The sequence below is a fragment of the Poecilia latipinna genome, unplaced genomic scaffold (assembly GCF_001443285.1).
Source record: "Poecilia latipinna isolate Pla-1442-1.1 unplaced genomic scaffold, P_latipinna-1.0 Scaffold269, whole genome shotgun sequence".
NCBI lineage: Eukaryota > Metazoa > Chordata > Actinopteri > Cyprinodontiformes > Poeciliidae > Poecilia > Poecilia latipinna.
Genome location: NW_015112885.1, coordinates 269,078 through 281,764, shown reverse-complemented (window position 1 = coordinate 281,764; position 12,687 = coordinate 269,078). Strand labels below are relative to the sequence as shown.

Below are 12,687 nucleotides of genomic sequence, written 5' to 3'. Positions count from 1 at the left end.
TTTTTTTAGTGATAGCAATTGTTGAATCATTTTTAATTAATTCCAGCAGATTTTATTTAAATTGTCCTTTGTACAAAGTCAGGTTTTTATCATAATGGTGTTTTTACCCATGGCTGATTTATTTCATAATGACACTTTAAAACTTAATAACTTAATAACTGGGAGATTTGCCCAGTGCAGTGAGCCAAACAGGGTAGGAACGCCTCAGCACAGAAGGACAGGTTTAGGTGAGTGTGTGGAGGGGAGGGGGCAACATTACAAAACTATGGGGCATTGGTAGCCAGTAGAGGCTTTTAAATTCAGAAATAAAATGAAAATATAAATACTGTAAATAAAACCATGACAGAAAGGCACTTTTTTATCCAATCGAAAGAGAGCAGGTGCTCTAGCACCTCCTAGTGTCGATCTGTGAATGTTTCTATGTGCTACTACTTAAATCACACATTAAAAAAAAAAAAAAGAAATTAAGTAAGATTTTATAATCCACAGTGCTCTGAAATAAACTGACCTTCCACATCCTTTCCTCAGTGAAAATCTTAGTCTCAGCTGAATCGACTCTGTTCCAGGTGATAGCCAGCTCCAGATGCTTCTTCCAGGACTTATCTTCTTGTGATTCAGCAGTCTTGAAAGCTAAAATACACACTTACTACTAAATGTCTTCAGGATTCAACAGAACACACACTTATCAGCTTTTACTTCAGGAAAATAACAAGTTTAAGAACACAAAGTACTAAAATTGTTTTGGCTGAGAAAAACTGAAATCCCATAGACAAAAGTTGGTGTAGATGTCCTCAAGTAGCTCAGTAAGCAGAACAATTATCCAACGATATATAAACACAGAAGAAAATGTATTAATGGAAACTTGAGACTAAGCATTTCAAACAGTGGAATCATCATAATATGAGCATTAACAGGGTTCAGTGATGTAGACTCACTGTTTTAGTGCATGGAGCTTCTCCTAAGCAATATGCATTAAGTCCAAAATACAGCAGATCCATTTTGGAAACTGATCTGATGAACAATCGGGTTGGATAATGTAAAAAAAAAAAAAACTAGAACACGTTAAAATCAATGGGGCCTCACAGACCGCTATTATGGTCTGAGCTTTGTTTCACAGAAATTTGAAGACAATGCCATGCATGAGACAGGAAATGAGACACAGAGGCAGATAAAAAAAAAAACATCCAATTTGGGTAAAGATACCAAGTTAAATCTTTTACTTGTGAAAAAAAATTTGTTTCGTTAGAAAGGGCAGGAGCTCAGAAGTACAGAAAAAGATGAAAGAGTGAAATGGTACATGCATCTCTAATGTTCTCTGATTAACACTTGAAGCCTTCCCAGCTGGATTTATGCCGAGGTTATAACCACATATGTGGTTCTAAAAATTGGATGACTTAAAAAATCAGTTGATAGCAGTGAGTTTTATTTTTGAGGTAATAAGAATATGTTCCACACTTTTCAGATTTATATTTGAAAATATAATGTAAAAATCATGTTTCGATTGCATTCCAAATAACAATAAAATACACTGTGGTCTGCAGTTGTAGCATAATATTTTAAATACATTTGTAATTCACAGTAGTTACCTTTCAAAAGAGCATCAAGGATTGCCACATCCAAAACCCCCTGATCATCTTTATTTGCTCTGAATATTGTCAGTAAATCAGACTTCTCGACTATCTTCTGAATCTGGAAACAGAGCAGACAAATGTATAAGACACATATTTGTGGGTTACCCCGCAAAGGCAGGTTTGGCTAGTTAGTTAGTTATTTTATACCTGAAGGGACAAAGTTGTACCAAGACATGCCTCTGCAGCCAATTAGGAAAATTCAACTGCATAAGAACCATTTGACCAAAGAGGCCAACAGTGAGATGCTTTTAGCCCAAATAATGCCAAACAGTATGACCCATAACAAAACCACCACAGTGTACCACCACATATCACGGACTGGAACATCATCACTTCACTAACCATATTTTTCCATGCTTCGATCTGGTCGTCTTTGATGTGTTTGTACTCTTCTCCAAAATACTTCTTAGTCAGCTCCTTGATGAGAGTGGTGGTGATACTATTGATTGGGAGTCCAGACACTTGAGCGATAACATCTGCTATCCTCCCAGAGCCCTGCAGGATCACGCACGGTGTGCCTTTTTCAATGGCATTGTAGATGGTCTGACAGGAGACAAAGATGAGAGCTCAGTTCACTAGAAACTCAAAGATTCAAAGAAGATTTTGGAATCTGTTGACTCACTTTGAGCGTACCTCCTCCTCCGTCCAACACCACACAAACCACTAGGGTTTTTATTGTAGTCGCTGGAGGGTAAACAATGAAAACAATTATTTTTTACAGTTATTAATAATTAGGGATCAAAGCCTGAGGAAGCCAAGACGACCAATGCAAAACATGGTAATTTTCCTGCCTTTCTGTAATTGTACATACTTTATTATTATTATTATTATTATTATTATTATTATTATTATTATTATTATTATTAATCTCCTTTAAACCTTCAGTTCCAAGAGCTTGGTCTGAGATGTATTGCTCTAGTTCCGTGCGCAGCGGGATCTCTGCACCATAGGCGTCTTTGTCACTGGTCCCATCATCAACCAGCAGGAAGTGGGAATGATTGTTATCAAGACAGGCCATATTACCCTGACCTTGTGTGTCAATCACATATTGAGCCGGGAAGCAACCCTGCAGCCAAACACAATGAAAAGTATGAAGGAAACATACAAATCTATTCACAGGAATAATGTGAAGCTCAAGTGTTCAACTTGCTTCTTCATTTACTAATTTATCCTTGTTGTGAATTACTCGCCATGGTGCCACTCCAATAGCCACTATTTTCCGCTTCATAGTGTTATTCAGGGCACAGTCCCTCACAGCCTGTCCCACATACATCATCACACCAGCGTTGGTACCGCCGGTGATGATCCACGCACCTACAGGTGATGAAGTATCACTGTGTGTGTTTCTGGCTGATATTAATCACACTTATCTTTATTTTTCTGTCTGTCTCACCTGTAGTCTGAGCAACTTTGATAAGTCCTCTGTGAAAAACCTTCTTTAGGTGGGACTTCAAATAGAAGTTCTTGGCTCCTCCAGTCACAGAAATGACCAGATTGGGAGGTGGAAGTTTCCACTGTTTTGTCAGTAACTCGTAGAGCACTTCAGGTTTGGTGTCTGTGAATACTCGTACATACTGGAAATGAGCAAACAAGAAGTGACATCAGAATGCACAGGTATACATTTACAGTGTCTTGTGAAAGTACTTATACCCAATGAGGTTTTCCAAAAAGATAATAATAATAATAATAATCTTATTGGAGTTTTATGCAGTATGCCAACACAAAGTAGCTTGTAATTGTGAAGTAGCAGGAAAATAATAGTTTTTCTATAAATTTCTTTGACAAAGAAAGAACAGAAATGTGTATTTACATACAGTGCATCTGGAAAGTATTCACTTTTTCCATATCTTGTTATATTACGGCCTTATGACAAATCATATTAAATTAATATTTTTCCTTCATATTCTACATATAAATACCCCATTATGACAATGTAACAAAGTTTTTAGGTTTCTTGTAAATATAATAAAAAATAAATAAATAAATAAATAAATAAATAAATAAATAAATAAATAAATAAATAAATCACTTTTGTGTAAGTATTTTATGGCCTTTGCCATGAAGCTTAAAATTAAGCTGCTCCCACTGGTAGTACTTGAAATGTTTCGACAGCTTAAACGGAGTCCACCTGTGGTAAATTCAGTTGATTGAACTTGATTTAGAAAGGCACACACGTCTATAAAAAGCCCCACATTTGACAGCGCAGGTCAGAGGTCAAACACCCCAAGCATTAAATCAAATGCTTGATTTAAGCATTTGATTAAATCAAGCTTAGAGACAGACCTCAGAGGTCTGTCTCTAAGGTCTCAGGACCTCAGAGACAGGATTGTCTTGAGGCACAAATCTTGGAGGTGATCAAGAACCCGATGGCCTCCAAATGGCTACCATCAAACCTGCTATACCGATTTTTGTTATAAATCGGTATAACAAAATTATTATACCGATTTAAATTATACCAATTTAAATTGGTATAATATTAATATACCAGGCACATACACAAAATGCTTAGAAGATAAAGGAACACTATTTCATTGTACTTGGGAATGAAGAGAAGTTGCTCTTTTTGGATGAAAACAACAGGACCAAATAAGCAATGGGTCAGACAAATGTTGCAGAGGTGTTATCATTCATACTGTGTATTGTGACATAATAATAACAATAATATAACCTTAGTGCTTAATATGAAATAGAATGACTTACCTTGCTACTCTTTTGACCACCAAATTTGATGACTCCAAAAGCATCTGTTGACACCTCGTGGACATGTTTGTCTTCGTTACAGGTACGCTTTTTGAAGTCCTCTGGCTTGCTGACTTTATCAGTGGAGTCAAGCTCCGAGTATCCACTACAACATCCTTCCTTATTACTGTAAAATAAAATACAAATTGCATAATTTCACATGCTTATGTTGGTAGAAGAAGTTTAGACATGTAGGTTATGCACTACGAGAAGGGTGTTATCATAGCATCTTTTATGGGAAAGGATACCAATCCTTTATTACCCTGATTTGCCTTTGCATTTCAGACTGTTGGACTGATCTTACTTCTCACCACTACATGTTCAAGCAGGTAAATTAACATCTAAGAAGTTAATGGAGTTTGGCTGTAAGCTTAAAAGATTGCCAGAACTGAACATTGTTAGAATTCATCACATATTTTAAACAAATAGATACGTTTTAGTTGCTTTTTTGACAACACAAAACACGACAGTTCTGTAGATGCTGGTGTTTCAGAGGACTTTAACTGGAAACACAGTAGACTCAAAATGAGAAATAACAGCAGTCAGTGAAGTTTCCTCTCAATATTTGTGAAATATTTGTGCAGAAACTAAAAGCACAGCTTAGTGGCAAATCATCCTACCTGCACCATTCCTTTTTTGTTATGTTGTTCTTGATCCACGTGGAAATTTGCTGGAAAGAAGAGGTAATAGACAAATGTTTAGATGCTGTTTTGATTGCCAGAGTATGAAACGACCATGAATGAATCTCATCTCGTCTGTTGAAAGGAATATACAATATAGACTGTGAATAATAACAACAATGAAAAGGTTTTTTTCAGACTGTTTTGTTGGAAAAGCATTCAATGTCCCCTTTTTCACCGAGTTATATTACAACTACAAGTTTCAATGAATTTATAGTTTGTTTTTTGTGAAAACAGAAAGTAGTGAATAACTTTGAAGTGAAAGAAAACATATGCATCATTTTTTTTAAATGTTTTCACACAAATGAATTTTTGAAAGCTTTGGCATGTATATGCATTTCCCTAAATAAAAATGAGTTTCTTCAGAGTTACATGTAAACAGCCCTAGAAACAATATAAAGCATGAAGTGCCAAAAAAACTAGCTTGATCACCAATCCTCAAAGGATATTATCAGATATCATCATTATATCATCAGATCTTTCTTTCATCGTGAAAGACGATAAAAGACTAGCCTTTGAGGTCTTTCGTCCTCAAAGAAGGAGGATCTCTTATTGACCCAAGAGAACCCAAGACAGTTCTCTAGGGTTGAGAACTGTTCAATAATGTTTTGGATAGTTCTCAACCCAATTTCAGTAGTTACTGCAGGGCTGACCCTATCAACCTGGGCGAGATTTTATGTAGCGGCTCTGAACTCCTGCAGGTCTCCCAATCAACCCTCCATTTTATATATAGATAAACTCAACATTTTTTTTTTTTTTTTGGTTTAGAAAAATAAATGTCAACCATACCACAAATTACCTATTAACTGAAACTATTGAAAATATTCACACCGGATTGCTCTGAACTTGTAGGTTGGAGGCAGAAGGAGAGCTCAGTGATGTTGCAGAAGGACCTGGGGTTTCATTTAAAGGTATTAATACATCTGAAAAGAAAAAGAGAAGCATGATTCCAGAAATAAAGTAAAAAACATGAGATGCGTTAGAATGTTTACTGTACTGTACAAGTAAAATACACAATGAATTTGCTGAAATGCAATTAATATCAGATTGAAATTATCACAGTGAAATTTTAATAGTATCTGTGACACACCAAAGCAAACCAGGAACAAGTCGCTTAGAATCTGTTCCAAAAAACAAGTTGCTTGTTCCTAGGACCACAATGTTTCTCCACATATAGCATAATGTGATACAGAACGCTGCTGCTTGTGTTCTCACTAAAACCAGGAAGATAGAGCACATCACCCCAGTTCTAAGGTCCCTACACTGGCTCCCTATAGCTCACAGAATTGACTTTAAAATACTGTTTTTAGTTTATAAAACGGCTTATCACCAAAATAGACTAAAGATCTGTTAATGTATAAACCTTCCAGACCTCTCTGGTCTTCTGGTTCTAGGCTACTCTGCATCCCCAGAACTACACATGGAAAAGCAGCATTCAGTTTCTATGCACCACAAATCTGAAACAAATTTTCAGAAAACACAAAGAAAGCAGAAATAGTTCCTTTAAATCAAGGCTAAAAACCCACCTGTTTAACGCTGCCTTTGGTTCATAATACCTGGAACATTTATCAACATATTTGATGTGCATTTGTTCGACGATTTGGATGCTAGAATTTTACAAAATGTAAAATCTACTGCTTGTTTCATGATTAGTGACTGTACTATGTGTTATAATGTAAAGCTCTTTGAACTTCCTTGTTGCCGAAATGTGATATACAAATGAACTTGAATTGACTTTCCAGTCATACATGTCGACACACAATGCTGGTGGTGGGGCTACAGGAAAGGGATGTAATAGAACAGCCTTTATCACAGTAAGGTATAATCAGGCTTCAGGACAACTTTCTGAAAGTTTTAGGACTGTTTTCTTGCTGATCTTGCTTGCAGAGTGCACACAAAAGTTTTCATTTCTGGGTATTTCACATCATTAGAATCCACACTTTTCGAATCTCTAAAAACTCAAAGTGCCCCAGGGAAGACTTGTGCCTGGTTTTGTCATGAGTAGTCTCATATAGGAATATAGTCATGATGCTAAGTTGACATTAATCTGTACTTATGTAATTGTTACGGTCACTAATCTCTAGGGGCTCTCTTCATGAGAGAGCGCTCTTCCTTTGTGTTTCATCTCAACCTGGCTGCCACAGCTGAAATGTGTTGGAGCTCATCAGCCACCCCATAAAGAGCTTCATGCTGGAGATGTCAGATCCCTTTTCTCCCTGGGCCTTGATCTGAAGTGATCTTGTCTGTGAGCTGACTGTTTGTGGGGACTTAAATGATCTTGCGGTGAGCATTTTGTGAATAATTAAGTGTCTAACTAAAGTAGTGTGTTTCTGTTCACAGTGGAAGCTGGTTGGGGTTCTCTGCCATTTTTGTTGTAAACAGTTTTCTCCTGTTTTGTGGTTAGCCAGGGAGTTCAGGATTTAATTTTCTTTCAGTTCTCCTTTAGAAAGTGGTTGTTTTATGTTATTGTTAAAAGGGGTATTTTTGTTTGTTTTGGCCTTGGAGACCATGAAGCTTTTTCCTGTGTCATCTGCCTCCTGTGATTGAGATTTTACCTATATCAATGTAAAATAAACTTTATTTTTTCTGCTCACTATCAATTGTTTAGATTACTGGTTTTGTGTTTCACCCAGTGCCAGAATTCACCTTATTGGTCTCTTGGAGAGGGATGGCAACAGTAATGAATTTGCACAACTGACTTGTTTTTACAAACCTACAGTCATTCTTCATTGCTTGAAGAAACTGGGATTTACTCAGTTTTCATCATCACTTTCTCAGCAGAGTAAAAGAAACCTCTTGCAAATATGTGAACAATTTCTCATTAGTTTGACACACATTACCCTCCGTTATCCAAAATAAGTGTCATTAAACCAGTCCAAAGTCAAATTTTCTCACTATCTAAACAGAAATCACCTGTTCCTAAGTATTAGAAACTACATAGATAAGTATGAAACCACTGAAGCACCTCTTTCACACTCCTTGACCGACTGCAAATTTTTAATTGGCATTTAAAAGGCGCCATGTTTGTGTTATTTACCAGCTTGGATGGAGGAGATCCCAGGCCGATGGGAATGAGAGTCAATATTGCATCATTTTTGTGTAACAGATATTATTTTCTTAATTTATTATTTTCTAATTGATTTTATTTTGGTTTACATTTACAGCATTTTCTGCTGTACAGAAAACACTGTAAATGTATTTCAGTTTTCAGCTCAGTTTGAAAAAATAAATACATAAATAAATGGATTCAACAAAACAACCTTCAAAGCATTGTGCATGATGGTGTGGGAGATGAGCGCACAACCCTTCTTCACAGGCCATCATAGGTTTAGGTCCCAGCCTGTTGACCTTTGATGCATGTCGTTCCCCTCTCTTACATCCTGTCAATTTATTCTCAGATAAAGGCTACCAGAGCTGAATTATCCCTACTCTAATTCCCCCTCCCCCCTTCCCCCCCCCCAAAAAAAAAAAAAAAAACCCAAAGGCAAAAGGCAGTTCCATCACATTGTCAGATTAGTTTTACTGTACCTTTGTTTTTTTCTTTCTTTCTTCCGATTTTCTTTGTTCCTCCTTGGGCATCAGACATTGTGGGAAGTTTTGACGCGATGCTTTCTGAAGCCACTTGCCTGATAAAACTTGTCCTCCCAGAGTGTAAGTTATACCTGAGAACAGTGAGGGGAGGGAGATGGAGTGATGTGTGGGATGCAGGTATACACCAAATAATAGAGAAATAGGGGGGAATAAGGCAAGATATTATTATTATTATTATTATTATTATTATTATTATTATTATTAGACGTGATATTTAGCATTAATTGTCATGCAGCTAAATACATACAGAATCTTTTATATCCGGAAATTACTTCTTTTTTTTTTATTTTGTCCCTTTTTTTGCTCAGGGCTGGCCAGTGGCATAGGTAGGCTTAGGGCAAAAGCAAATGCAACACTCCATGGGGTACCAAATACAGGGGCAAGAATTAAAAAAAAGAGTAACTTTCAGTATTCTTTTTAAGTCTTATGAGTAATATGATTTCCTAATATGATAGATTCTGCACTAATTTACTAATTTATATTAAATGCTCCATCTAATAATGATACTTTACCCCATCATTCTCTACTATTTGGTTTATTCCTACAGCCCACACACCTCTTACTCCTCCCATCACTGCTCTCAGGTATGTGTTGTTCTGACTGGGGGAACAAGTTGGGTGAGTGTTGTAAGGAAAGTGACTTCAGAAAGCATCATGTCAAAACATTTCAAATTGTCTGATGGCCAAGTAAGAAAAAACAGAAAAGCAGAAGAGAAAAAATCAGAATGCTTTTGTTATGGATATATGACTCTGCATTCTTGTTATATTCATTTTATCTGCTTACATGCACACGGGTGCACAATCATACACAATTAACAGTGATAATTATTGATGATTAATAATAATTAATAGTAAATCACTGCAGAACGTACAGTGAAAACTGTACATTCTGCACTTAAATAACAATAAGAGGTCCTCTTTCGACACTGATAATCAATGATAATCAAATCACAACCTGTGAAGTTTAATGATTTTTTTTAATCTTCAAGACACAAAAAGTTGCATTACTGTGTTACAGCTACCACATACATGTTTTGAATCTGTAAAATACACTCAAAACACCTTTCTCTGGTTGGGTTCACTTACTCACTCACTCGGTAATAGGTGAGCTATGCATGCGGGTGCAAGTTTACAACGAACACTTTTCATGAGAGTTTTCTCTGCGGTGTTGAGTTATGATCATTTCCTTGGAAGTGCTTCAGGCCTCTCACAGCTCATCTCTTCTGTCAAATGCCCACTTGCCTATGCTTGTGTAATTGGAAAATGTTATTCGTTGGATCCCAAATGCCATAACTAACATGCCTACATTCCAAGGTGTATACTTCTTTTTAACCTGCTGTGCGTCTAAGAATTCAACAGACCAAAGAGAGAGGAAGAATGCCAACAGATACTGATTTGGTTGAGTTGTAGAAATATTTGTCAAAATCACTAAAGTTAAGATTTTAGGTAAGAGAACACTTACCTAAAAGTGTTCTCTTACACAGAGCAATTGGAGCTCTGCAGGATGTGCATGTCTTCAACACTGACACCAGCATGTGGAGCTCAGTGGCATGTCCCCTGCTTTGCTCTAAACCCCGTGCAGGACACAGCATGATCAATTTACAAACTGAGCAAGTTGAAAACAGAAATATCAAGTGCACATTGCTGGTCTTTGGCGGGTCTGACTGCTCTGGTTCTTTCTACAACGACACACAAAAGTTTTGCCTGGAAATTACTGATAAATGATTATATCCATGCAGTCACAGACAACTGATGTGAAAGTTGTCTGTATACATCTGTATACATCTGATACATTTAGATGTATCAGATGGCTGATACATCTAAATGTATCAGCCATTTAGATGGCTGATACATCTAAATATCAGCCACATTAATCACATCACAGCGTTTCAGTCATTTCTCTTGGAAGATGCTTCTTATGAGTATAAAAGTAGGACCCCTGTAGGTTTGTTGACATGGAGCAAATTGTTTTTGCAAAGTTCAAAAGAGCAACATCATCATCAACAACCTTTCTACCAATGTTCCTATAACCCTACTAGCTTTTTTAGACTAAAAATATTTACAATTGCAAATTGCGCTGTCTCTAAATCAGTTTGGGAGTCCAAGGCAGAAAAACGAAGATCCCTGCTGTAGATATGGGTTAACATTTATATTTATTTAAAAAAAAGAAATGATCGAAAAAGTATTTTCTCTCACGGTTACCTAACCTCAATAATCACTTTTGTTAATGGCAGCTCTCTCCCTTATAATAACGAGCACTTGTTGCAGACTAGATCAATTTTATTGGCTCGGCTTGAACCCCAGGGTGATTATTTACTCATCGCCAAAGAAACCTATGGAGCCACCATTTTCCTAGAACCATGCACATAGACTTTATAATAATCAGAAGCAACAGTAGTAATTCCAGACTCAGAATTAATTTCAATGTCCACAATCGTCAACAAAATTTTATATATATATATTTTTTTATTAGTAGCTTTAGCAGGGTTAAGTGACAGCAGCTTATTTCAAAAGATTTACCAATTACAATTAACAATTTTTAGATATCAGATTACAACCATATTATCTATCCCTTCCTTATCCTATCACTAGATTTTCTAAGAGGCTTTGGGGAGCAGTCAGACTCATACCCAGTAGATGTAATGTTCCTTGGCAACATAAATTTTGACGTTCTTGGTCAGAATCTTGTCCTGATGAGACGAAAATCCCCTTAAAATGGAACAAAGTAAATCCGATCCTTTATATACTTCAGACTCTTAGATCAGCAACCTTTGTCCATTCACCAAGTCCATTGCAGGAGAGTTGGGGTCTTTAAGGCAGAGAGCAAGGCAGCGGTCGAATTCAGGAAACCCAGAACTGTGGGTACACGGGTCTTGTCCCTTTCAGGTGGTGCGGAGCCTTTAGCCTGTCCGTGGATTCCAGGGCGCCGTCCTTTGCTGTTAGTCCTACTGCGTCATGTTAGCTCCACTCCGACACCAGGAACAAAGAACCCTTTGCTTCCCCTTCTTAGAGTTTCATATATCTTTTGTTTACACGTATGTGTATGTGGATGGCACACGTGACAACTCAACTGTCCACATGGGTGGTTCCTACGTGACCTCTCAGCCTTTGGAAAACACCTAATACTTTACCCACTTTCACTTCTCCTGTCTTTTTCCGCTCCTCCGCTAACATCTGTTTATACTTCCTCTTTTAAACGTTTTTACTCTGTTTCTTAACAGTTAGAATGTCTCACCCAAAAAGAGTCTTTTATTGGGGCCTGCCATAGCAATGCATAGGGAGAGAAGTATGTCAGAACTACAACATGGCGGAACTGTCAGTTACTACAGAGGAAGACTTAGCTGGTATTCAGAACTACTTGAATTTTGAGTATTATATAACTGATTTAACCCAATCACTATTACACATGGGATTAGTGTGGCCATTTCAAATGAAGCTTACTGAAAATTTCAAAATAAAAGCCTTGACAATTTTTACATAATCTAATTGCTCTTTTGGCCATTAGATAACTGGTTTAACAAAACCACGGTTACACCCAGGATTAGTGTTGTAATTTCAATTGAAGCTTAATGACAATTTCAAAATAAAAGCCTCAATAATCCTCTCAAAGATAATAAAAAGATAATAAAAGCTGTGTAGCTTTTATTATCTTTTTCCCTCGAGTTACTTATAATATTAGATTAGAAGATAATAGAAGATATAATATTAAAATGTTTTCAAAATTTTGCTAGGGCTCATGGTTTTTTGTCAGGGTCCTTGAGACCAACGCTGGGTGTCTCACAAGTATAGAAACTCTGTCTCCAGCATCCTGTCTGACATATGCCCCTTTTCCACCGGCTCTACTCGGCCGGCTCGGCTCGACTCGGCTCGGCTCGCTTTGAATGCGTTTCCACCAGCCCTTTTCAACAGGGCTGGCCCTGCTTTTTAGGGTCCTGCTTCAGAGCAGGGCCAGCCGGGCCGGTTTGGTAGGTGACGTAAGCTTCGCTGCTGTTCACTGATTGGCTGAGGGCGTGGACAAGACGGAGCAGCCAAGAGAGAAGAAAAATG

General features: G+C 37.2%; 1 protein-coding gene across 1 annotated transcript in view; it reads right to left on the bottom strand.

The window, feature by feature from the left end:
• LOC106948017 (transient receptor potential cation channel subfamily M member 2-like) overlaps positions 1–11,635 on the bottom strand; it is a 25,879-nt gene extending 14,244 nt beyond the window's left edge. The window contains exons 1-12 of the mRNA XM_015033435.1: positions 11,271–11,635; positions 8,579–8,712; positions 5,882–5,973; positions 4,991–5,040; positions 4,332–4,497; positions 3,025–3,205; positions 2,782–2,945; positions 2,511–2,697; positions 2,254–2,315; positions 1,974–2,174; positions 1,587–1,689; positions 509–630 (exon numbers count right to left, since the gene is read on the bottom strand). Of these exons, the coding sequence (XP_014888921.1) occupies positions 509–630; positions 1,587–1,689; positions 1,974–2,174; positions 2,254–2,315; positions 2,511–2,697; positions 2,782–2,945; positions 3,025–3,205; positions 4,332–4,497; positions 4,991–5,040; positions 5,882–5,973; positions 8,579–8,712; positions 11,271–11,299 (1,491 nt within the window). The 5' untranslated portion in view covers positions 11,300–11,635. The remainder of the gene's footprint in view (positions 1–508; positions 631–1,586; positions 1,690–1,973; positions 2,175–2,253; positions 2,316–2,510; positions 2,698–2,781; positions 2,946–3,024; positions 3,206–4,331; positions 4,498–4,990; positions 5,041–5,881; positions 5,974–8,578; positions 8,713–11,270) is intronic.
• Between the last annotated feature and the right edge of the window lie 1,052 nt (positions 11,636–12,687).